This window comes from Lingula anatina, chromosome 1 (genome assembly GCF_051362555.1).
Source record: "Lingula anatina isolate TDL-2025a chromosome 1, LinAna3.0, whole genome shotgun sequence".
NCBI classification, from domain to species: Eukaryota; Metazoa; Brachiopoda; class Lingulata; order Lingulida; family Lingulidae; genus Lingula; species Lingula anatina.
Genome location: NC_141767.1, coordinates 41,533,100 through 41,557,946, shown reverse-complemented (window position 1 = coordinate 41,557,946; position 24,847 = coordinate 41,533,100). Strand labels below are relative to the sequence as shown.

Here is a 24,847-nt window from a genome sequence, read left to right as displayed (position 1 = left end):
ATACAAATATCCCATGAAGTGGTAAATATTGCGTAGTCGCCTGAGGGTCATTTTTAACCAATGAAGTCGCCTTCTGTCATGAAGTAGTAACGCTTTTCCCATGAAGTGGTAATATGCTATGAAGTATCTTAATACTTTTCCTTTTTGGGAGAGGGGAGGAAGAATTTGGTGGTAGGCCTACATCTGAAGCACCCATTCCCCATGACCACCACCACGACAAACACACCTTCAGCTAGTTTAAACTTGTGGCATTAACATGAAAATGACGTTTTACGTTTACCTGTATCAACCTCTCAGTGTGATAATCGATCCAGTTCACCACTTACCCGCCGAAGTGAAAACCCCCGACAAGTTTGAGATCTTACAGATCAAAGTTAGTAAGTCGGGCGCTCGAAAAGTAAGTCTAGCGCTCGAGATAGTATGCCGAGCGCTCGAGATAAAAAAATGTGTTTGAGTGACCCCTGCGGGGCTCCGTGCTGGTACGTGAATGTTTTGCAAATTAATATGATGACAAACATATCTCCAAACAATGGAAAATGGCGCATGATTCAGCTTAATGGTTTATTACCAGTATATCCTTAGTTCCTCAAGGTGTCTCTCCGTCTCGTCTCGACTGGCTGTGCGCTTCCCGTCTAAGCCACAAACAATCTAGCAAATGTTCAAGTTGCGTATTGAATGGTCATTGTGCTCTTGGACATAATAATTCCTTTTTATTGCCAAGTTGTGCTCTAGGAACATAGAACGTTCACTGCTTTTTTTACAGTATAAAAACTTAAAATCGACGTCAAAAAAATGTTTTTTTTAAGTTTTAGAGAGAAAAGAGAAGATTTAGATGAGAAAATTCTGCAATAAAAATTTATAGTCATAAAAAACAGCAATACAACTACTAGTAGTAATGATGAAAACTCATCTGACTGACGTTAATCTTAGCTCCGATGTACATTATAACTACTGTCATAATGTTTAATGTTTAATTGTGAAACATTGTTAAGTGATAACAATTTAATTAGCTTGAACGTACGTATCAAATACTGCACATTTAGTGAACACATTAATGTTATAATTTTTTAACATGTTGCTTATAGCAAGCAATGTTTTTTTTTTTACATTTTTTCTGCTATATGTTTTTGGGTTTTTCACAACTTACAAATTTGCAAAACATTTGCGTACAGACGCAGAACTTGCGTTTCAAATTATTAAGTTATAAATCTTTTAGATTATTTAATATTTCAGTTGAAATACCCTTCAGAAACAAATCCCAAAGCACACAACACTTTATTTCGTTGAACGAATTAAAGATTACGAACCATTTTATTACAGCAGTTCCCGTTCTATTGTCACTGAATTTAGTAAATAAGTCACGGAAGACCGTCACAGACAAAGAAAGATTGTCGAGAAATGGGTTTTTACGTGACTAGAATAAAACAGGAGGCACTAATTTTGAATGGGAAGTAGGTTTAGGTGGCATTCCGTTCCAAACGTTGAGTAATATTTAGTAAGAAAAGAAAAATGTTTGGAATTATTAACGAGTCAGATAAAAATGCTTGGCAAATAAATAGTACTAAAATTATTGAACAAATAAATGTTTTTGCAAAATGAGTTTCCTATGGATACTGCAAGATTTATCTCGAAGATGTGAGGTGTTCGATGCTACAGATGACTGTCTTGATCTCTCCGCGACGCTTATTCCATACTTGGACTCTCTTATTATGTCCAGGTTCCATATGACTGCTTGGTGCGTATGCTGTTTACATGAGCATAAGCCAACAAAATAGCTATGTGTACCTGTTTAGTATTGGACTATTAACATCTTGTTATGTGGTCATATTTTTTAAGTCTAAGACCCCATTCTCACAGATTTTAGATCGATCTATCCCCGTGGGGAATCTCACTAGCTTAGCCGGCTTAAATGTCTTTCCCGCCTACTAAAAGCTGTAAAGGGGTAATTAACTTCCGTGTGCCGTCGGCTGACAGCAATTTAGAGTGAACCCCAGCAGGCCTACCCAACTACCAGACTCGGCACATAAGGATCCTGGATTCTGTATATCGGACCACACTAACCGTTTTCAAGGTGTGTGTCAGATCGCATTTCGGAGTATCATACCCCAGAACAAATTTTGTAGTCATGTTTTGCTTTCTGGAGATCAGTGTACAGTGTCCTTTCTCTGAGTACTGGCTACTGACTTCTACCTTTATTTCTATCTTTATACCTTCACATATATAATTACATGTACATTACATTGGCTTCCCAACCAGATAGGTTGCCAGAGTGGTCACTTTAATTCAGTTACACATGGGATAGAGAAGACTTCCAGACTGAGAATTAAATGACTTCTACTAGTGGACAATAGATTGATAACTGATTGATCAAGGTGAATGACATTGTTACAAGGTAGAGGACCATTCCTAAATACATTCGAGGTGGATGTATTTGTAATTGAGTTACCTAGTGTGACTCTAAACAAACCGACTTCTTTAAACTTGACATGGAAACTGATCATATAAGTATACATCCTGAAAACATTTAACCCGTACATTTATAAATATCAGGACACGTAATGTTATATAACAACATTATAAACTTCTGGAAATTAGATTGAATGAAATTGAATTGAATTGATCATATTTATAGTTGCTATTTCAATGAAAAGTTGAGAAAACAGAAAATTCATTTAGACATTAAAGTATGACACATCCCTGTACGACCGCGGGCTCATCCTGTCGGTGTTCTGACTGATACTCTGAAATGCGATCTGACACACACCTTGAAAACGGGTAGTGTGGTCCGATAAACCGGTTAATTCACGATCCTTATGTGCCGAGTCTGGTAGTTGGGTAGGCCTGCCCAGGGAATTAGGTCGATCTAATTGGATCAATCTAAATCTCTGGGAATGCGCTCTACGACCCTGACCTAATTTTTGTTATTAAAGGTGATATGTGATTACCTTAGGTTCTAGATTCCGGCATTGCCAGCTCGATCTTGATTTCATATATAACCCACAGTAGCAATACCAGTAAAAGCGACTCCACCACAAGGTATATTTAGCAAGCTAGCTTTTACGTTGCTCTGACGCTCAGGGTATATGTGATTCGTTTAATCATCATCGGAACGTCTTGATGATTTTCAACGTCTGACGAAGGTTTCTTTCTAAATCTTTCACACTCGTGCTGGTAACATGTGGTGTTGTGTTATCATATGTCTGAGGCAAACAGAAAATTAAAAATTCCAATAAAAATGAAAGGTACTACACAAAAGATGAATAATGCGAAATTTCCTTCCCTTTAGATAACTGCACACTGTGCATGTGGTTAAAACATATCAGATATACTGTGAGCACATGAAAGGGGACGATTCATTCTGACATGTAAAATATTTCAAAAGGACACATTATTGACATTGATGCAAGCCTGGTGTTAGTCGTAAATCAACCACCGAGGTTCCTAAATGCTATCCTAAACGTTGTAATAATTCAAGAAGAGTGGGATGTTGGAATTTTTGTAATTAGATTTTCGAAACACTTAGTTCCTTTTTAAAATCGCATAATGTAAGGTCCTTCGTAACGTTCAGGAGCTATATATGTACAGATATTACTTTCCTTTAATGTTGGTATTTATGAGCAGCCATACAAATGGGAGCTACATTTACATTTGAATCGGGTGTTACTGTTGGCACATTTATGTACTGCCTTCAGTGATATAGGCCAATATTGTTACTATATAAACATGTAACTATTTAACTCCATGGAATCATGTTAACATAAACAGCATTTGTTTCATTTAAATTGAATCTATTCATATATCTTTCATAAATGATATACTGAACATAAAAGAAACACATTTCAATTCCATAAGTATTTTATTATCACTTGTTTTGGAATGCCCAGCATAGGGTATATAAGAAAGGAAACCCGAAAAATAGAGCTGATATATGTATACAAATATATATGTCACACGTGACAGCAACAACTTCATCACATGTTAGCTTAAGGTCCTCCAGCCAAAGTTTTGTTCATGTGCCACTAAATAAATCATTAATATGCCTTTGCAGTATATACACGGGTAAGGGTATAAGGGCCATCAGAAAATAACCCAGTGCTCGATACTTGAACAATGGAGACCACGAATACGAGTTCCGTGGATTTGATATTCATGACAGCTACGGGGACTGGATCCGTGCTGTCAATTTTAGGGGCAAGTTTTACTATATGGACTTACCTTGCGTTCGCAGACATCAGGACGACCACAAGACGTATAGTTATGTACATCAGTGTTGGGAACTACTTAACAGCCCTGGGGTTTCTGGTCGGAATCGCTTATCACAACCTTTCTTCACATTTAGACGACAGTTCCTCGCCGGGGTGTCAAGTAACGTCATTTTTGCTTGTTTTTTCTGAACTATGTTCTTTTCTGTGGACTTCTTCATTGGCGGTTTATATCTATTTGTGTATTGTTAAAGGAATGGTAAAACTTGCCGAACAAGTAGCAGGAGCTTTACATATCGTTTGCTGGCCTCTTCCAGGTGAGCGTTAGCTTTTTAGTTGTTTAATTGAAAAATTGCATAATATTATTCCAACCGGTTTTTGGTTAATAGAGAGTTTCCGGTGCAGTTGGGATACGACGGCTAGATTGTTACGTATGTGCAAATGTATCTAGTAACGTGCTACTCTTTTCACGTTCCGGTAAAGTCCCGGAATGCTGGCGCTTCCCGCCATAGGTGGCGCTCATTCCAATATAATAACAATATACGGCCCCTTAGCCTTCTTTTTCCAAGGGGGGTATTCTTTTTTATGAAAAAGGAGACAAATATTACCCAAAAGTGCAATTTTTCTCCGTGAGTTTGGGGTCAATCGGTGCATTTTCACGGGAGAAGCATCCATAAGATGACGAAAACTCTGTCTAATTCTGGAACCGTTAAAACTAGAGACCTATTGTTTCATGGGTTTTTAGAGCTTGTCAAGCATGACACTGGAGGTGGTGTCGGTTTATTTGTTTTCCATACTGTTAGGAGCTGCGCTATTTCAAAAAGTACAACGTTGCAATGCTCAGTGGTGAAAATAGAATGTGAAAATCTCAAAAAACTGGCAATGTATCCCCATAGTTACTATTGAAATTGAATAAATTGGCAACCTTACTGTGACCTTGAATTTGACCTTTGACCTAAATACTTTTTTGTCACCAAATACATTTTGCATATTTTCCTAACCTTATTTGCAATCTAACTGCGACCTTCAACATGGTCTTTCATCTACTTTTCGCTACCAACTATACCTTGCAAATTTTCTGACCCTCATATCTTCAGAACCTGCACAAATACGTCCATAGTTACTATTGCACTTGAATAGGAAGTAATTAGGAACCCGAGGCTATTTGGACCCCGTGGTTAGTTGGTCCCTCGTCAATTTATAAAAAGGTTACTACAAGCTAAGACTTTTGATCAAATAATCTTTTACTGGTAAAGTGACGGGGCCCAACAATGCCTGGAAACCGTTGGTCGTAATGTGGTGAGTCCAAGTGAAGGATTGCTCTGTCTAAAAGTAACTTTAGTAAAGGGATTTTAAAATCTATTTTCATAGGCTTGTGATCGAATAAAGTATATGTATGGGGTATCAAACTAAAACTAATTGTTTCAAATTTCACAGGAATGTATCACGGTAGCTCATTCTAGCACAAAAAAGGCGGCAATCCTTTAAAATGAAAAAATGTGTGCCTGGGCCTTGTTGGACCATTTGACTCGGGACAAGTTGGACCCTCATATAGACCACGATCCTTTGCGCGCAACAAAGCAATAGACCATTGTTAACACTAGGTCAATAGTTTGTGAATTGAATACCCATTTAATTGTTAGTTACTTTAAAACGATAGTTAATCGTGTCTTTTAAATAGATTTATACCATTATTATTTTGCTCTAAATAGTCTTTTTAGAAATGATCACATGAGGAATGCACACACATGAGACCATACCAGTTTCGGATTGAAATTGCCAATTTCTTTTAAAACAAAAGTTTATTATTCAATGTCATTCATTTAAAGCCCACTTTATACCATTATTAGTTTGTTCTAAATCAATACTTAAGAGTTTGATTTAAGATACTTGGGTTCTTGCAACACATAAAACGTAACGAACAGAAACCCCAATATATCTGCCTCATTTGAACTACCAATTCAACAAAGACTCCAAAAGTCAATTTTTAAAATAAAATAAAAAGTGAAAAAGGGGCAATTCGTGGGGTTTACATAGAACGTTGACTACATTTCAATATAAGTACTAACACAGGGTAAGTTGCCCCCCCCCCCCCCCCAATGTCAAGTGTGTTTTTTTTGTCAAATTGTGAGCCATCTGGCATCATAATTGCAAAATAATGACAATCCATGTTGCTTCGCTCTTGTCGCTTGTTTTAAAACTGGTTTTGTTGCTCTAACTTATTCCCAGTTGGCTCTACAGGGCCAAAAGTGTCTAAATGGACCAACTAGCTTAATATTGGCAATTTTACTGCCACCTTGAATTTAACGTTTAACCTAATCTTCACCACTTTGCAAAATTTCCGACCTTAACACCTCCCAAAACTGGCAGAAATACATCTATAGTTACTAATAACCTTGAATAGAAAATCATATATGGGACATCTTTATGTGGCCTTGAATTTTACCTTTGACCAATTTTCTCTCATAAAATGCGCTTTGCACATCTACCAGACACTTTTTCTCCACAACTTACAACAGATAAATCAATAACTACCATTTAACTTTTATGATATTAATAGCGCACTGGTGGTACAATACCTGGTGGCGGTTTCGCTGTGTTCTATTTTATCTTGTTTTATTTTTTAGTCTATTCACTATTGTGTAAATTATCTCTTCGCTAGGTAGGGAATAGTTATACTATCTATATCTAGTGCCGATTACAATGTCGATTCGATTTTCTATTCCCTAGCGAAACACTGTATCGAATAAAGACTGGAGAGTGCTCGTGACTGACCCTCGTCCTTCTTCTTGGTAGTTACCTAGGGTAATCTCACAATGACTGGCGTATGATTTAAACGAAAGATCCGCCCCTCCTGTCTGCCCGTGTTAACTTTCTTAAAATGCCTGCAGCAACATCATCGACCCGTGGAGTCTAGAGCTGCGCCTTAGTTCAGGGGAAAGAGGCTACAATACATATGTAACATCTTTTTAAAGAAAAGCTTTTTACCTCTCTGTTACCTACAAGTATGGTTTTGATTGACACACACACACACAGAGAGAGAGAGAGAGAGAGAGAGAGAGAGAGGCGGTAAACTTGGTCTTTTCAGACAACAATTCTTATATATTCGACTTTATTCGTAGATCAATGTGGATTTTCATTGGAAACCCAACAGTTGACCCCACACTTAAGTTAAAAAAACGTTTGCTGTTCTTTTTAGCGACAATAGCGGGAATTGCTATTGGACGTGGTGTGTTTGGACAAGACCGTGACGGCCGCCATGGAGGCTGTCTATTTAGTGACTCAATCATTTGCTGGGTGAAGCACAGAGAAAACTTTGCAGAAGAAGTCGGATGGCAGCTCCTCACGTGGAAAGGATGGGAAATAATTACTATTTCCTTTGTGTTTACTACATACTTTTATGTTTGGCGCTATGTGCAAAAAGAGGTATTACTTTCACTCCATTCAGAAAGAGTATACCCTGCATTTCGTGCATCAATATTATGATAGCTAGACCTTATTTTCATTTTTTTCTTTAACTTTTATTGTATAAAATGCTGATATGTAACCTAAACAACTTGCATCTCCTTGATTCCTTGAAAATAACGTGATTTTTTTTAGATCCGCCGAGAGGATGAATCTTCGCTCCCAGTAGAAGCAGGAGCGGTAATTAGACAAAACATTGCCCGCCTGACGGCCATTCCTATTACTTATACCTTACTGCACATCTGGGGCAGCATACATTGGATGCTGTATGTAGCTTCCTCTAAAAGATTTGATACACCCCAAACACAGCACATGTGCAACGCAAGAGGATTTTTTATGATTATGGGGGTACGTTTTGTTTTAATGATGATTCAATTTTCACAAGTAAATATATTATTGTTCACAATCATAAACATCCTTTGTGTTTTTCTACAAATCACTAGTTTAAATGGCCGGCGCGAAATTCCTCAAAAAGGTGAAAAGATTTGAGAGAAAGGTTTCAAATAATACTCCACAGATTTGAAAACAGCAGAGACTGAAGCGCACTCATCTATTGCTTGAATTATTTCAGAGTTTTGGAGCTAGTCTGGAGGGCTTCACAAACTGCGTTCTTTTCTGTCTTACCTCGTCAAAAATCCGCACAAGGACACGCCATTGGCTTTTGAATGATTTTTGGCTTGTGAAATTGGTGGAAAGATTCGCACATCGCAACAGATCGGGACTTTATCGCAGCAACTATACCAGGAACAACCCACAAAGCCTATTTTCCTCACCCAGCCGCATGGCGTTGTCGAATCAAACGGAGAGAATAAAAATGGAATCAACACCTCTCCTCACCACGTATTAACTGTTCAAGCACTCTGTCAAGTTTTGCTGTGAGGCAAACAAGGCATTCGTTTATTTTCCTCATAGATATATATATATCCTGCCAAATCTTGCCCCAGAGGAGTAGCCCAGGACGGTTGACAAATGGACAAAGGTTTGGTTCGTGTTAGTGTTTTCTCCTTTTCGCTGGTCTGATTGCTATTTTTTACAAGCAACTGGAACTGCAGACATTAGTCTTCATTTTAGATAAAAAGTTGTAATGTATTAGACACAATATAAAAATCATAACTGAGGACAGTAAAAAAACAAGCTACAAAATACCATTTGAAGTATTCGTGTCTTCTATAGGCCATACAAACCGAGATCAGTGGTATTTGCGTTATATGCTGACTAGGAAGCAGAGTATCAACAGAGTAGTAACAAAGGGTGACACAACTGTTTCCCAGTATTTTTAGAAATATAAATTCACCAGTTCGTTGTTCGTGTGGCATTTTTGTAAATAAATGGAAGAGGTAGAGCTACAGATAAAACAACAGATGAAGTTTTAACGCTTTGTTTTATTAGATTTATAGAAATGATCAAGAAATAGTGCATCTTAAGGAATAAAGAAGAGTATTTTACCAGTAGGGAAACTAGTTCTCCCTCTTTTTCTTCTTGCGGCGAGGAATAATACCAAAATGATTTTTAAAATAATAATAATAATAATGTAATTTCGCTTCGTTAATAGCTTCTCTGCCCACAAGTGTCACCTTGAAAAAAAACCATATATTTTGTATATTAGAGCCCCTTTTTACCGTTGATCGCCTCCAAAACAATCCAACCTGCAGGACCACTTCTTTACGGTCATTACGCTTTCAAAAATTAAGAAAGAAAAAAAGAAGCAGAATCTCAATTTTCATTTCATATCATGTGAATTAGATATAGATAATCTGTAGTCAATCAGATTGTCCTCACTAAATCTATACCGTGTCGAAGCCTGACAATGAAAACGGATCAAATTACTGTGCCATATCTTATCACACTGATTGGGACCCGTCATCAAACCGTGCACATGACAAACGAACAGGTGGACCGTTGCCTACGTAGTAGTAACAGTTGTCACTAATTACTTCTAACTGTTCCTAAATATTTCAATTCGCGTTGGATTTCGAAGATAGAAAACATGATTTGGAATTTTTTCCCGGGGTGTGCACAAAATCAATCGTGACAGGCTGAGAAAACGCCTAGTGGAAATCCTCTGAAGCAACTGCCCTGGTGCACTGTCCTAGCGCCCTGTTTCTGGATTTAAATTTTCACTCTCCTTTTCAAGTTTATACTTCGCAACGAACCAGCAGAAACATGGAGGAACTATTCAATTCGAACAGCAGTGTCGTTTATATATCCAACACCACCGTTACTAACTCGACTACCCCATACACCGTTGCATTGATCACAGACGTGGCATTCGTGACCGTCACAACTTGTGTGGCTGTATGTTCCATCATCGGGGCCATAATGGTAATATGGACCTACCTGGTGTTAGAAGATGTTCGGACCACCAGCAGAAAACTCTTGATGTTTGCAAGTGTTGCGGATATCGTGACTGCAGCCTGTTTTTTAATGGGATCCTTATGGTATATCTTGAAGAGACAGTTTGGCTCGGATACTATACATATTGACGGTGGTGACGAGCAGGCCAATTCGAGTGACATCACATGTGTATTAATTGGTGCAATATCGAGTTATTCCCAGTCGGTGTCATTCTGGTGGAACATGGCGACTGCATTGTACCTGTACCTTGAAATAGTCCAAGGGAAAAGAATAGAAGTGTGGAAATGGTGGGGGCTTACTCATGTCATCTGTTGGGGAGTTCCAGGTATCACAACAATTCGATTTAAATTTGGATAAAATAACTGTACATCTCTCACCAAGCAAACTATTATGCATATTCAAAGGAAGATCTTTTTCGACAAAAATATGATCTTTTTTCTTACACACCCTTTAAAAATACTATACAAAACCTTTCGCTCAACAAACGAAGAGCTGTGCAACCGTTTTCCCTAAAATACGAAAATACATATATCCTTTGAAGTAATATTTTCAAATTAGATAATTGACATGAAAATTTTTAATATGTTCAACACAAATGTTTGCTACAGCTACATTAAACAAACCATTCGTATAGGTTTCAGTGAAATTTGTCTCCGTTTTCTTCCAGCAATTCCAACAATCACTGCGGCATGTTATCACGTATTTGGTTTTAACGACGAACTCATGCCGGCCTGTTCCATAAGCCGCGCGTCTATCTGCTGGCTGAAGGGAGGACTGGGGTCCCAGGAGTACATAGCCTGGACTATACTGACACTGAAAGGCACCGAGATACTGGCATATTTCCAAATACTGGTGCTGTATTTGATGATTGCTTGGCACGTTAGCAGGACGAGTACGAACTTGGTAAGATCGGTGGTTGTTACCCAACGTTTCCGGCATTGACTTTCATACGTTTTGTGAGTTATAAAATGAGTTTGATTTTAAATAATGATCAAAATCGTTCAGAAAAGAAAGAAAAATGTATAAACAGTAACAGATGTATGACTAACAGTTCCGGGCAAATGCATTTAAAAATTGAATTAGGAAAGAATTTCAACTCATTCATTCCCACATTTTGATCAACAGATAAGAAATTACCAGTTCAACAGAGAAGACGAGAAGATGCTCTTCGACCAGACAATAAGCGTGGTGCTGAGGGCCAACAGAAAGCTCATTGCAGTGCCACTGCTATTCATCGGCGTCCGTATATGGGGGACGTTACGTTTGATCGTCATGGTAGCGTGGATGCCGAGCTGTACTACTCCATATCCAGCAACAGAGTGGATCAAAGTAGCGTTCATGCTCATGGAGGTCTCTCTCTCTCTCTCTCTAACACACAATGTTCAAGAATGAGCGTCATTTACTAAAAAATCGAAAAATATGGCGTAGGGTACAGGGGGCACCTAGGCCAATGGTATTTTTAGCTTCCAAAAAGTCGTAAATCCCCCAATATTCGGAAAAAACTCATCCCTGAACATATATCGACTTGCAATATAACTGTGGGTACAGGTGGTATTCAAAATGCTACACGGAAAAAGCAATCGTTTTAAATCCTAGAAATCTTTAATCTTAGAAATAAATTAGATCTATATCCAAGATCCAATATTAAAATCACTGATAAACAGTGTACGAATTTTCAGATTTCATTGTACTTGTGCCGAGTTAAATAATATATTTCATTATGCAGCTCATAAGAATCGAAATATAGGTGAAGGGCTAATTACTTTTCACTCTTATTTCTTAGGGTGCAGGCAACTCTGCCCAGGGTTTAGCTAACGGTGTGATATTCTGCGCCATCAGCAACCGTGTGAGAAGTCGAGTGAGGCAAATCTGCTGCAGTGCCACGAACTGTACATGTACAAACTGCTGCGGTGAAAACATTGAATTGCAGGATCGCTCAGAATCTTTCAGAAACCTCAGCAATACAAATAAAGGTGTCTTGGATCAACTATTTACCGTTCCTCAGAAAGAAACTGCTGTTATGAAAGGTGTATATCACTGATATTTAAAGAGCAGTGGTACCTGAAAATATCTAATTGCCAGGGTGCAACATGGTTTAACTTCAGTCATACTCCCGGTACTTGCTATCCTATCTTAGGTTGCCTGATATGGAATGATAAATGTACTTGCTGCACCAAGTATGTTGCTAAACATTAAAAAGTGACTAATTTCAGTCATATCATTTATTTCTTCAGATCTTCCATGATGTTCTTAAGAAATAAAACTTCAATAAAGGCATCATAAATGTTAATTAAGTTAATTCAATTACATATTTTACAATTAAATTAATGCAAAATGAGATCAGTTTGAAAAAAAAAACATTTCCATTTAAAATCACTTTGTTCAAAATCTTAAAGAAAATTTTATCAAATTTAAATTGCTATTTCAACTGAACTGGAAATTTTTAAGCAATATGACAAAAAATTCATTAACTTGGTGGATTTTCTAATAACACTTTTTACAACGAACTTACAGCTTTAATCAATTTCTGTACACATATTGTAATACATTATAATTGCTTTTAATAAATGTCTTTATAAATAATTCTTTATAAAAATTAAAAAACAACTAAAAACACACTTTCTGTAACTGTCTATCATACTGCATTTGTCCTTAGTGTGGCCCAAAACAGAAATGAGCAATCAAACACTATTTGAAAACTAACCCATGGGAGACTGTTATAGTAGACCGATTGCTTGCTCCTGACTTCCCAAGTTAAATGGTCAGCACAATGACAAGGTGATTGGTCTCACCTACCAATAACTCTGGTGTACCATGAAAATCTGACTCCCCTAAAATGTGACTCCCCAGTCAGATTTTCATTATGAAAATCTGACTCCCCAGTCAGATTTTCATAATGAAAATCTGACTCCCCCCATGAAATTTTGACTCCCCCCCCCCAAAAAAAAAAAACATTCATTAATCTCATTTTATTTGAGTAAATGACTATGATTTTGTAGTATGCATAATGGATGATATATTGGCATTTTTTTGTAGTTTGCAGGTGAACATTTTCATAAAAAAAAAGAAAATTTAAAAATGTGCACATAATGAAAATCTGACTCCCCCATGAAAATTTGACTCCCCTGCCACAAAACTTCATAAATCTTATTTTATTTTGAGTATATGACTGTGATCTTGTAGCATGTAAAATGGTTGATACATTGGCACATATTTTGTAGTTTGCAGTGAAAATTTTAATGAAAAAATGAGAAAATTAAAAATGTGCACATAATGAAAATGTAGTGTTTTGACATGGGAGTGCAAAACCTACAAGAATAAAGATGGATACTTGTTTTAAAAATATTGACCAAAATTTTCATCATCAAACTTTCAAATAATGACAAAATACCCATCTCTATGCAAACTATGTGGAAAACAGTGGTATGGTGACTGAATATAAAATAAGCCCTTTTCTCAATGGGAGTCCAAATCTCATGGGTGTAAAAATAAAGATTTTCATGATTTCTTTTTCATGCTTTCACTATTTTATCATCAAACCTTTAAATATTTCCAATATATTTTTCATAAAGTATCCTAAAAGAAAAGGTGTTGAAATGATCATCAAATATTAAATAACTTTTTCATAGGGGAGACAATAGGCGATTAAGTGGACATTTTTAATTTTCTTATTTTTTCATGCAAATTTTCACCTGCAAATTACAAAAAAGCACCAATGTATCCTCCATTTCACATACTACAAGATCATAGTCACATACTCAAAATAAAATAAGATTTATGAAGTTTTGTGGAGGGGCAGTCATATTTTCATGGGGGAGTCAGATTTTCATTATTTGCTCATTTTTAATTTTCTTACTTTTTCACATAATTTTTCACCTGCAAACTACAAAAAATGTGCCAATCTATCCTCCTTTTTACATACTACAAGATCACAGTCATATACTCAAAATAAAATAAGATTTATGAAGTTTTGTGGCAGGGGAGTCAAATTTTCATTGGGGAGTCAGATTTTCATTATGTGCACATTTTTAATTTTCTTTATTTTTCATTAAAATTTTCACCTTCAAACTACAAAAAATGTGCCAATGTATCCTCCATTTTACATACTACAAGATCACAGACATATACCCAAAATGAAATATGATTTATAAAGTTTTATGATGGGGGAGTCAGATTTTCATTATGTGCTCATTTTTAATTTTCTTATTTTTTCATTAAAATTTCCACTGCAAACTACAAAAAAATGTGCCAATCTATCCTCTTTTTTACATACTACAAGATTACAGTCATATACCCAAAATAAAATAAGATTTATGAAGTTTTATGATGGGGGAGTCAAATTTTCACGGGGGAGTCAGATTTTCATTATGTGCACATTTTTATTTTTCTTATTTTTTCATTTGAATTTTCACTGCAAACTACAAAAAAATGTGCCAATCTATCCTCCTTTTTACATACTACAAGATCACAGTCATATACTCAAATAAAATAAGATGTATGAAGTTTTGTGGAGGGGGAGTCAAATTTTCATGGGGGGAGTCACATTTTCATTATGAAAATCTGACTGGGGAGTCACATTTTCATAATGAAAATCTGACTGGGGAGTCAAATTTTCATGGGAGTCAGATTTTCATGTTACACTGGAACCCCAGGATGACTGAGATTTCTCATCATATTCAAATCACAGTTTTATGATTTAGTCTTTAAAATGTTTAATTTAAACCAATACTGTTTATAGCTTGTTATTGTTGTGCATCCATGCTAAATCTCATAAATTTTGAATAGTGTGCAAAAAGCACTGAATGTCACAATATAAATCATGTCAGCAGATCTGCATTTAAAATAAATAGAGGTAGTCATCTCAAGGACATCCACAAACAGATGAAAAATTGCACATACTTTAAAAGCTAAGTTAATCACTACTTCATGATTAACAACAGTTCAAATAAAATCAATATATATAACAAATGTCTTACATAAAATCATCCACCTTTGCTTGGAGCATTCTCTGATGCAGCTGAATATTACGATAAAATTTCAACACCTCTGGGTTGGCCCGAACACAGTCCTTTTCAAAGTCCAGCACTCTTAGTCCCTCAAGACTCTTAGCTCTGGACAGGGCCACATAAGCTTGTCCACTCTCAAATACTCTAGATAGTGACATCTCCACACAGTCCAGTGTCATACCCTGAAATTATAAAAACATTGCTCAAATGCTGATGGGTTAAAATATGGAAGAACATTGCTGAATTTATAGGCCCATATATTTGTCCCTTGGAAAAGCAGATTACATTGTAGGGGTTGGTAGCGATCTTTCTTTAAGTCCACATAAAAAACTAGAGGATCAGAGAGGCGATACCGCCTCCGAAAATTGTACCACCAGCTGGAGCAAGCGCATTCGTATAGACCCCCACATACACAAAATAAGGGACACAGCCACCAGTCTTATGCTTGACAAGCTATAAAAATGCAATCAACAAGAATTTTCAAAATACGCAAAAAATATATATAACTTAAAATGGTACAATCAAAGTTAAGTTCATTGTAAGGTAGGTCAAAGGTCAATTTCAAGGTGGCAGTAAATTGCCAGTATATGACTTCCTATTCAACTTCAACAGTAACTATGGACCTATCTCTGCCAGGTTTGGAGTTAAAAGAGAAAGAAATTAGCAGAGTTCAGTTCATGATTATAAGTAGGTCAAAGGTCAATTTGAAGGTCACATATAGATTGCCAGTATATGACTTCCTATTCAAGTCCAATAGTAACTACGGACCTATCTTAGCCAGTTTTGGAGATAAAAGGAAACCAAAATTTGCAATGTTCAGTTCATGGTGAAAAGTAGGTCAAAGGTCAATTTTAAGGTCACATATAGATTGCCAGTATATGACTTCCTATTCAAGTTCAATAGTAACTATGGACCTATCTCTGCCAGTTTTGGAGACAAAAGGGAAGCAAAATTTGCAAAGTTCAGTTCATGGTGAAAAGTAGGTCAAAGGTCAATTTTAAGGTCACATTTATATTGCCAGTATATGACTTCCTATTCAAGTTCAATAGTAACTATGGACCTATCTCTGCCAGTTTTGGAGATAAAAGGAAAGCAAAATTTGCAAAGTTCAGTTCATGGTGAAAAGTAGGTCAAAGGTCAATTTTAAGGTCACATTTATATTGCCAGTATATGACTTCCTATTCAAGTTCAATAGTAACTATGGACCTATCTCTGCCAGTTTTGGAGATATAAGGGACTAAATGTTTTAATTTTGGAGTTACCATAATGTGCCTTAAATTTCGTACAGAAAAAATTAATTAAAATAAAGAAAATGTCATTTTGGTCAAAATTCTTGAAATAGGAGGTGCTCTGAAGTTTCAGAAGTTCAAGTTCAAGGTCACATTTAGATTGCCAGTATATGACTTCCTATTCAACTTCAATAGTAACTACGGACCTATCTCAGCCAGTTTTGGAGATAAAAGGAAAGCAAAATTTGCAAAGTTCAGTTCATGGTGAAAAGTAGGTCAAAGGTCAATTTTAAGGTCACATTTAGATTGCCAGTATATGACTTCCTATTCAAGTTCAATAGTAACTATGGACCTATCTCTGACAGTTTTGGAGATAAAAGGGAAGAAAAATTTGCAAAGTTCAGTTCATGGTGAAAAGTAGGTCAAAGGTCAATTTTAAGGTCACATATAGATTGCCAGTATATGACTTCCTATTCAAGTTCAATAGTAACTATAGACCTATCTCTGCCAGTTTTGGAGATAAAATGGAAGAAAAATTTGCAAAGTTCAGTTCATGGTGAAAAGTAGGTCAAAGGTCAATTTTAAGGTCACATATAGATTGCCAGTATATGACTTCCTATTCAAGTTCAATAGTAACTATGGACCTATCTCTGCCAGTTTTGGAGATAAAAGGGAAGAAAAATTTGCAAAGTTCAGTTCATGGTGAAAAGTAGGTCAAAGGTCAATTTTAAGGTCACATATAGATTGCCAGTATATGACTTCCTATTCAACTTCAATAGTAACTATAGACCTATCTCTGCCAGTTTTGGAGATATAAGGGACTAAATGTTATAATTTTGGAGTTACCATAATGTGCCTTAAATTTCGTACAGAAAAAATTAATTAAAATAAAGAAAATGTCATTTTGGTCAAAATTCTTGAAATAAGAGGTGCTCTGAAGTTTCAGAAGTTCAAATTTGATGAAATAATGTCATTTTTGAACACAAGTTGTCTGCTTTGCCAAGCCTAATGTTTTATTTTTCCAGAGTTCAAAATTTATTATCCATTACCGTACTGCACATTTTGCTTTTACCACCAATATGTACTTTTTGATACAGCGTAACTCGAAAACCGTATGGAATACAAAAAAACCGAGACCACCTCCAGTGTTGGGCTTTACATGCTCTACAAAATGCAAAAAAGAATGGGTCTCTAGCATTAACGGTTCCCGAATTAGAGACAGTTTTCAGTTTCGGTATCTTATGGCCGCTACTCCCGTGAAAATGCACCGATTGACCCCAAATTCATGGAGATGAAAGATGACCTGAAGGGTAACACTTTCCAATAATATTATTGGTTAAGTCTGTGTGGTGTCTGAATAACAGGGCAAAAAAATTTTTTTTCGTAAAAAATTTCATTTTTTTGAAAATTTTGGCCCATTTGACCTTGAAGTAAAGGTCAAAGGTCAAATCCAAGGGTATATTTGAAATCTACACATATGACTTTTGGAAAGCCGTCTATAGAAATTTTTCCCATAACTCCTTCCGTAGGGTAGATAATTAGCATTTAATTTTGCCATTTTTAGACAAGGGTGCATTGCAATGAGTGCCACACCCAGACCCCAATACCGACAAAGCCCAAATTTTACGTGGAACGAGTTGAGATTATAGGTGACCTAAATCCATGAGATGGGTATGGGGGGCCTTACCGTCTAGGAGGAGAAGCGGTAACGGTAGCCGTCCGGCGGAGCCGGCGGAGCCGGCAGAACGATCCGGACGAGACCGAAACCATGTGTACCGCCAGCGCTAACGCTGGTGGTACAATAAATAAATAAATAAAAAAATAAAATAAAAAAAACTACATACTTATTCAAAAAGTTTTAGAAAGTGAACATCATACATACGTAAACACAAATTTAAAATAAAAACCTGAAGGAATGAATAAGTTTGATAGATTAAATGGTCTCCTAGAGACATTTGTACAAATTTGAGCAAAAGTTACTTTGCCTTTCAGTTTTCTATCAGTGATTGACCTCCCTTTCAATGGTTATCCAACCCCAGGCTCTGACTTCACTTCTTACTGACCTGACTTTTATGAATAGATATCGCCCATGCTAACTGTAATGGTAACTGTCTCCTGGTTAGGTGCATGCCACCACTAGCTTTCACAGTCCAGCGTTCAAATCTCACAGTAGTCTCAACACCTCCAATGAACTTAACAATGGGGAGACCTGGAATTAACAGTGCCAATCAAAATTTTGAAATGAAATAGTTTTTTTTCATTGAGAAACATTTAAAGCAAAGACATTTTATCCCTAAATTGTTGAAAAATGGTGCTCGCACTGTTAAGAATAAATCTCCAAAACAGTTAACTGAGGTTTAGTGTCTGAATGTTCTTCAAGTATACTATTATAGTTTTAAACAATGCAAAATCCATTCACCAAACAATATTTTCCAGTGGTCAACTATAATTTATCTAAGAAAATTAACAGTGACAGAATATTTAAGCATTGATTAAACCCATTGTCCAAGAGCTTTACCTTGGTGTTCATTGTCAAAGCCAGTCACCACTCCTCTTGCACCATTCACTAGACCTCTCTGAGCATCCAAGTTCTTCAGGAGCATCACCTATATTATAAATGTACATCATGTATAGTTGATGACAAAATTGTGCTATAGTGAGCTCAAATATTATCGAACTGTATTTAATATGATCAAGTGGTAAAAATATTCTTGGCAAAAAATATAATCCAGAAAATAAAATCTACCAATGTAAAATCCGTGTCTGATTCTATCAAAAATAATTAAATGAATTAATAAATCTTTATAAAGATAGTTAACGAAGACGATAAAAAATAACACTGCTGTACTCATGATAAGATGACAAGAGTAAGATAAAAGTAAAGAGACCCAAATTGTGGACAACTTTTGATATGTCATTTCATCTTGCACCATCACTGGTATCACAAGGTATTGAGGAAGAGATATGTATTCACAACTCTGCAGTGTTTCCCCTGGCTTTCAAGATCTGTGAGGTGGTAGGCAATCCGCGATCCCAGCAATACTAGGGGGGTCCGGGGGCATGCCCCCCCAGATAATTCTTTTAATCGAGATGCAATTTGGTGCATTTTAGGGTATTTAGAACCGATTTTTTTTACATTTTATGTGGCACTGAATTGTCTTGTTTTAGATGTTTTGAGGAGTAAATTCAGTAATGACATAACAAAGGTTTGGACAAAATTTATTTTCCAGTATGCATTCACTCAGTTTAGTCCTTTTCAGTTTATAGAACATACTCTTTCAAGAAAAAAAAAGTTAATACTTACAAGAAACAAGAAAAAGGGCTTACTACATTGAATTATTTTCAAATTGACCAAAAAGTTGATAAAATATGTTGTTCTTACCGTTTTCACATTTCTGAAAGTAACTGGTCAATTGACTTTGCGTGTGGGAGCGCTTCATCCTAATATAAAACTGCTTCAAAAAGTTCTCTCCCTTAATTGTCGTTCAGCGCAAAGCGACTCCCGCTACTATAGTTATAGGCCTACGTAGTTTGAGATGTAATTTATAATCAACAACTTCAAACACCGTTAAGTGAATTCTTCGGAATTAAAGAGATGAAAATCACACTTATCATCAATTTTAGTTCTTCGTTTATTCATTTATATGGTTCTATTCGGTCATGGGAATTCATATTCAATGCATAGGTTTCCACGCGAAATACTGACGTGACCCAGTTTTACAACGCTACTGCTTTCACAAAACTTACCCGTAAATCAATAGAAAATCTTCTCCAAGTTTATAAAGACAACGAAGGCCACTTTATTTGCTCCTTTTTTATCAGTGAATATTCGTAAACTATAAAAACAAACAACAGGCAGTCTGAATTTCGGAACATGAAGTGACAGAGAAAGTGTATTCTTGACACGTGATTAAATGGTGTCAAGAACAGTTGCCTCGTTTCGCTGCGTCTCTCATACTTCACAGAACTGCGAAAACGAGGCACTTACAGGGAGATAGTAACTGCTTGTTATTTTGAGGCATACGCGCATGCGTATTTCCGTTACTGCTAAATCAAGTGCTCAGAAGCATAGGATTACGTATGTAAACAGAAAATGCCATATTTGCTTAGAAATAAATATAATTTTCAGTTAGCATGAGTGAAAATATACTTTGTCGTTCCATTCAGCCCAACGAGGCGGTGCTTTTGACAAATTTCAGCGAGGCACTTGCAAATTTCAGCGAGGCGGGCGCCTCGCTCATTTAAGTGCAGGGGAAACACTGCTTTACCTGTGCCCCCATCTTCAACTCTAGTCTAGCCCCAACTGGACACAATGTGTTCAGAAGCCCCTGAGAGGCTTGGTCACTATCTGATGACTGATATGCATACACCTCCCCTATAGAGAAAAAGAATATGTGTGAAAAGAAAGTTCTTCAACAAGAAATCCCTGAATCATGTCCTATCATATCAGCAATGATAACATAAAGCAAAACCTTCATCAAATACCCTTTAGTGTATGCATTTAAAAAGATACTGGTAATACTGACATCTTAAAATGCAAAATTAACTTTTCTAATGTACTCATCTGCAGGTTCATTACCCTTAAGCCTGTCCAAGTGCATCTGATTAATGTGACCCACATCCTCCTTGTGAGTACAAAGCCTTGTGGCCTGGATGCCATCTTTGTCCAAGACATGTTTGCTTGTGGCATGCAGGGTCTTCTCTACAAACTCTGGACACCTGAGGGATTTATTTATTTATTTATAAATCATAGGTTTTGTGATGTAATAAACAATTATTACCAAATATTCATGAGCAAAGCACTGTGAAAAGATTGAAAACACACCAGAATGTTTACAACAGGCTAAAACAAAAAAGATAAAACAATGTTTTATTGAAGAAAAAGACAAAGAAACAAAAAAGAAGGAAATATTCATGGCTTGATTTACTAGCAAAATACAGAAAATCTACCAATCAAAAATCCATTTTTGTCATACCTTCCTTGTCTTACTTCCTGAAGAATTTCCACGAATTTTTTGTCTGACTGCCTCATAACTTGCCGCAGTTCCATATTCACAGAAATGCATTTGTGCCAGGCTCTTGACTGAAAAATAATTATTTTATAAAAATAAAAGTATTTAACTCATTTACTATAAAGCAAATAAGTTTTTACACTTCACATTTTAGCATCATTTTAAGATATCATTTTTAAGTATACAAAGTATTTGAAAAATACCTGAAAACAGAAATTCTTCTTTTCTTGCCCCTTGGTCACAGGAGGTAGCTGTAAGAAGTCTCCACACAATATAAGCTGAATTCCCCCAAATGGCTCATTGCTCTTCTTCATAACTCTGAAATTTCATAACATAAGAAATGAAACAAACTTTTGCAAAAACTGTGTTAAACCAAGCCAAATGTAAACAAATGTGCAATGTGATGTATATTACTCAAGGTAGTTCATGTTTTCACTAAAATGTGACCTAATTGCTGAAGTCTACATATCATGTAAATCCACACATTAGATGTACTGGAATTAAGAGGTATGTGGTACGATCCTAGCCCTGAGACTGCTGAAGCCTAGCAAGTGCATATGTATTTAATGTGCTAAATATCAATATGTGACTGTATTATGGCATTATGGTATCAAAACTAAGTCAGTATGAAACCCAGTTATCTACAAGTCTAAAACTAAACCACACCAGCAGCTGTTTGTGGCATGCAAAATTTCACAAAACTGATGATGTTTAAATGTTACCTAGCTACAGTCTCCAGCTTTGAGAAGAATTCCCCATCTACCATTGATACTTCATCTATGATAAGGTGATTGCACTGCCTCCACTGTTTGGCTATCACAGGTCTGTTGGCTAGTTCAACACACTGCTCAATGGGGGCTTTCCCTGAACCAATGCCTGAAAGACGATGATTTTGATAAAATGCACAGTTGTCTTAAAAAGATGTTAAATCTGTTTGGTATTTAGTCTTAAGTGACCTAGCTTTCAGTGGACTGATATTGACTCTCCTTTAACCATCTTCCTGAAAACAAAATGTTTCCTTTTAAGAGAAGTGAGATTCCAAAAGACAAGACTGTCTCAGGGCAATCTTGGCATCTATTCTTTCATGACAAATATTTCAACTTTATATGAATTATATAATTTATAGTATTTTTTCCAAAACAGATAAGTTTATTAATAATTGAATGACACCAAAGATGAATGGATCTGTACTCTGTAAGAGTTTTTAAATATTTAACAAAAGTATTAGATATTATGAACTGACAATCAAGAATATGACTACTCATATCAATTCTATGAGGTAAAGAATATAAATGGCTTGTTCCATACCTGCAAAAGAATGCAGTGTTGTTCCTCCAATGTGACAAGCTGCTAAACCAGTGCTAGCTGTGGCATATGTGTGGTGTGGTGGGAGAGCACCTGCAGAATAATAAATGTTTAAAATAAATAATAAATAATTAAATAAATGTGAACAAAGTACATGATTTGGTGTTATTATAGCAAACATGAAAATTCTAATTGTATGACTGGAATATGGATATGAATTTCAAAACCATCACACATTTCCTTTACAAACTGGATTGCCTGAAAAGTGCCTTTTCCCCCCACTAAGATCATCTTTATCTTTAAACAATTTGATTAGTCTCAACATTTTAGTGTTTAATTCAAATCATCGAAGCTTAATAAAATCTAATACAAGTGTCATTTTATTTACCAATTATCCTTCTCAGCAAGTATGATTTTCCTGTTCCAGCACTTCCAGTAAAGAATATACTCCTCCCTCCCAGCACTGTTCTCAATACTTTAGTTTGATCAGCCGTTAGTTTGGTTCCCTGAGGAGGCAAAGGTCTGCCAGGCTGACCTATATCTAGTTTGGCTACCTTAGAATTCTGGAATTTAAATGAAAGATGAGGTGCTTTATAATGATGATAACAAAATCTTAGAGAAAGATGTAATAAAAAGAAATGCCTGCATTTTATTATAACTACAAATTGAATACATTTCTATTTCTTTTAATTTTATATGCAGTAATTATGTCACTTAAATCAAATGATGGATACTAACTGCAGCTAAAAAAGATATTACAACAATATTTGACAAAATGTGAAAATTAGGGCATACAACTACTATACCTTTGGCTGCAAATTTTCCTTATCTGTTGCTGCTTCCTGTCTTTTTCTTTTCAGGTTTAAAGTTGAGGATTGATTGGCCTGCTTTGTGCGGATATTATGAACAGTTTGAACATCTTTCATGCTGAGTGGGCTAATCTCTTGAAAAGTTCTTGGTAGTTCTGACAAAAATCGTTTTCGTTCCCCAACAATCCCAGTGAGTTTCAAGCATTCATATTTTGTAGAAAGACACCTTAAAAACATTTTTAGTCTGTCAGGTGGACTGTTGGATAACAGGAATCTTATCCTCTTATCAAGAACCATAATAGTTGCTTTTCCTTCTTTTGCAAACTTGTGGTGCACTTTAAACTGTTTCATGATGTATTTATTGTCTGTTTTGCCAATTGTGACTTTTAAAACAATATCCTGGAATTCATTTCTACCCAGAATGAGAGTGGCATTTTTGTGAAGACTTTTTGTGATGACTTCTCCTGAAGGAGACAAGTTTTCCATACATACAGTGCAAACTAATTCTCCATGGTTGTCCTCCATTTCTCCAAAAACCAAGTGTTGTTTCTGAAACCTGAAAATGTTATGAAAATTGAGACATCTATGAAGAAAAAAAATGGTGTTTTTATGATAAACCATTTTTTAAATTTTGTGGTATAAAACCCCACCAAGTTTTTAAGAAAATGTAATAAAATTTAATGAAAGAGTAAATTTTGAATAAACAACAGTTATTTAATAATACTTTTCATTTCAAACATCAAGTAATTTACTCTTTGATTCCTACCAATGGCAATGTTAACTAAAACGAGTCTCAAGTCAATAGGAAATCCATAGGATAGAAATAATTTTATTTACATCATTTTAAGTCCAACTCAATCCTGTATACAGTAGATTCTGGATATGTTACAAGGTACTCTCTCAGGATTTATCTGCCCGTGTAGAACGCCATTAATGTCTCCCTTTAAATTCCAAAAGGAATTATCGCCGCCAGGTACTTTTATAATGCGGGATTTTATAGTTTTCAAGGTCTAAATTGGAAAAGATTCTTTGTTTTGCAGTATATGTAGACAAGGAATTGTGAGTTTGGGAAATTTTCAAACGCCTACAATATACAACTTCCCACTTCAGCTCTATCAGTGCAGTCTGTGGGCTCCTCGAGGCAGCTTGTTTAGAATCGACAGATGTCACAGCCCCGATGTCACAGTGATATCACACAATCCATTACAATTAATCATGTACTATTATAATTTTGCACTTACCTTGGTATTTATCTAGATATGTCTTAAATGTAAGTTATGGACCACTCTTATTCCATGAAAAATAAAGATAATAGGTGTCGACAGCCGGCTTGTTTTGCCCAAATAAATTTGTTCCATTTAAATCTACCTCTCTTTCAAAGCGAGGCTTGGGTTGACAAAGAGGGACTAAATTCAAAGTTTATGCTCATTTTCTATTCTGTGAGAAACAAAACAAGCTGTTTAT

The 24,847-nt window shown here is 36.0% G+C and overlaps 3 protein-coding genes across 3 annotated transcripts; 2 read left to right on the top strand and 1 right to left on the bottom strand.

The window, feature by feature from the left end:
• The first annotated feature begins 4,030 nt into the window (after positions 1 to 4,030).
• On the top strand, positions 4,031 to 9,284 carry LOC106167467 (G protein-coupled receptor 157-like). Its single transcript, XM_086995875.1, has 4 exons — positions 4,031 to 4,519; positions 7,402 to 7,628; positions 7,803 to 8,015; positions 8,239 to 9,284. The coding sequence occupies exons 1-4, from the start codon at positions 4,111 to 4,113 to the stop codon at positions 8,512 to 8,514; spliced, it is 1,125 nt and encodes a 374-aa protein (XP_086852001.1). The 5' UTR covers positions 4,031 to 4,110; the 3' UTR covers positions 8,515 to 9,284.
• Positions 9,285 to 9,411: 127 nt separating this feature from the next.
• On the top strand, positions 9,412 to 12,402 carry LOC106167406 (G protein-coupled receptor 157-like). The gene is made up of 4 exons (XM_086995871.1): positions 9,412 to 10,347; positions 10,690 to 10,925; positions 11,148 to 11,372; positions 11,806 to 12,402. Exons 1-4 carry the CDS (start codon positions 9,831 to 9,833, stop codon positions 12,061 to 12,063), a joined length of 1,236 nt encoding a protein of 411 aa, XP_086851997.1. The 5' UTR covers positions 9,412 to 9,830; the 3' UTR covers positions 12,064 to 12,402.
• A 2,282-nt stretch (positions 12,403 to 14,684) lies between these two features.
• On the bottom strand, positions 14,685 to 24,781 carry LOC106167512 (ATP-dependent DNA helicase PIF1). The gene is made up of 12 exons (XM_013546314.2): positions 24,625 to 24,781; positions 23,381 to 23,939; positions 22,963 to 23,137; positions 22,578 to 22,667; positions 21,992 to 22,145; positions 21,473 to 21,587; positions 21,234 to 21,340; positions 20,837 to 20,976; positions 20,526 to 20,632; positions 18,776 to 18,863; positions 18,321 to 18,466; positions 14,685 to 15,210 (listed from the first exon to the last, which is right to left on the bottom strand). The coding sequence occupies exons 2-12, from the start codon at positions 23,906 to 23,908 to the stop codon at positions 14,995 to 14,997; spliced, it is 1,866 nt and encodes a 621-aa protein (XP_013401768.2). The 5' UTR covers positions 23,909 to 23,939; positions 24,625 to 24,781; the 3' UTR covers positions 14,685 to 14,994.
• Between the last annotated feature and the right edge of the window lie 66 nt (positions 24,782 to 24,847).

Excerpts from the sequence above, each read along its gene's own strand:
- LOC106167512 (XM_013546314.2), bottom strand. The coding sequence starts at position 23,908 with ATGGAGGACAACCATGGAGAATTAGTTTGCACTGTATGTATGGAAAAC. Across the intron at positions 20,633-20,836 it reads GCACTTGGACAGGCTTAAGG|GGGAGGTGTATGCATATCAG; the intron begins GTAATGAACCTG and ends TTTTCTCTATAG. Across the intron at positions 15,211-18,320 it reads TATCTATTCATAAAAGTCAG|GGTATGACACTGGACTGTGT; the intron begins GTCAGTAAGAAG and ends TTATAATTTCAG.
- LOC106167406 (XM_086995871.1), top strand. The coding sequence starts at position 9,831 with ATGGAGGAACTATTCAATTCGAACAGCAGTGTCGTTTATATATCCAAC. Across the intron at positions 10,926-11,147 it reads GCAGGACGAGTACGAACTTG|ATAAGAAATTACCAGTTCAA; the intron begins GTAAGATCGGTG and ends TTTGATCAACAG. Across the intron at positions 11,373-11,805 it reads TAGCGTTCATGCTCATGGAG|GGTGCAGGCAACTCTGCCCA; the intron begins GTCTCTCTCTCT and ends CTTATTTCTTAG.
- LOC106167467 (XM_086995875.1), top strand. The coding sequence starts at position 4,111 with ATGGAGACCACGAATACGAGTTCCGTGGATTTGATATTCATGACAGCT. Across the intron at positions 7,629-7,802 it reads GGCGCTATGTGCAAAAAGAG|ATCCGCCGAGAGGATGAATC; the intron begins GTATTACTTTCA and ends GATTTTTTTTAG. Across the intron at positions 8,016-8,238 it reads GATTTTTTATGATTATGGGG|AGTTTTGGAGCTAGTCTGGA; the intron begins GTACGTTTTGTT and ends GAATTATTTCAG.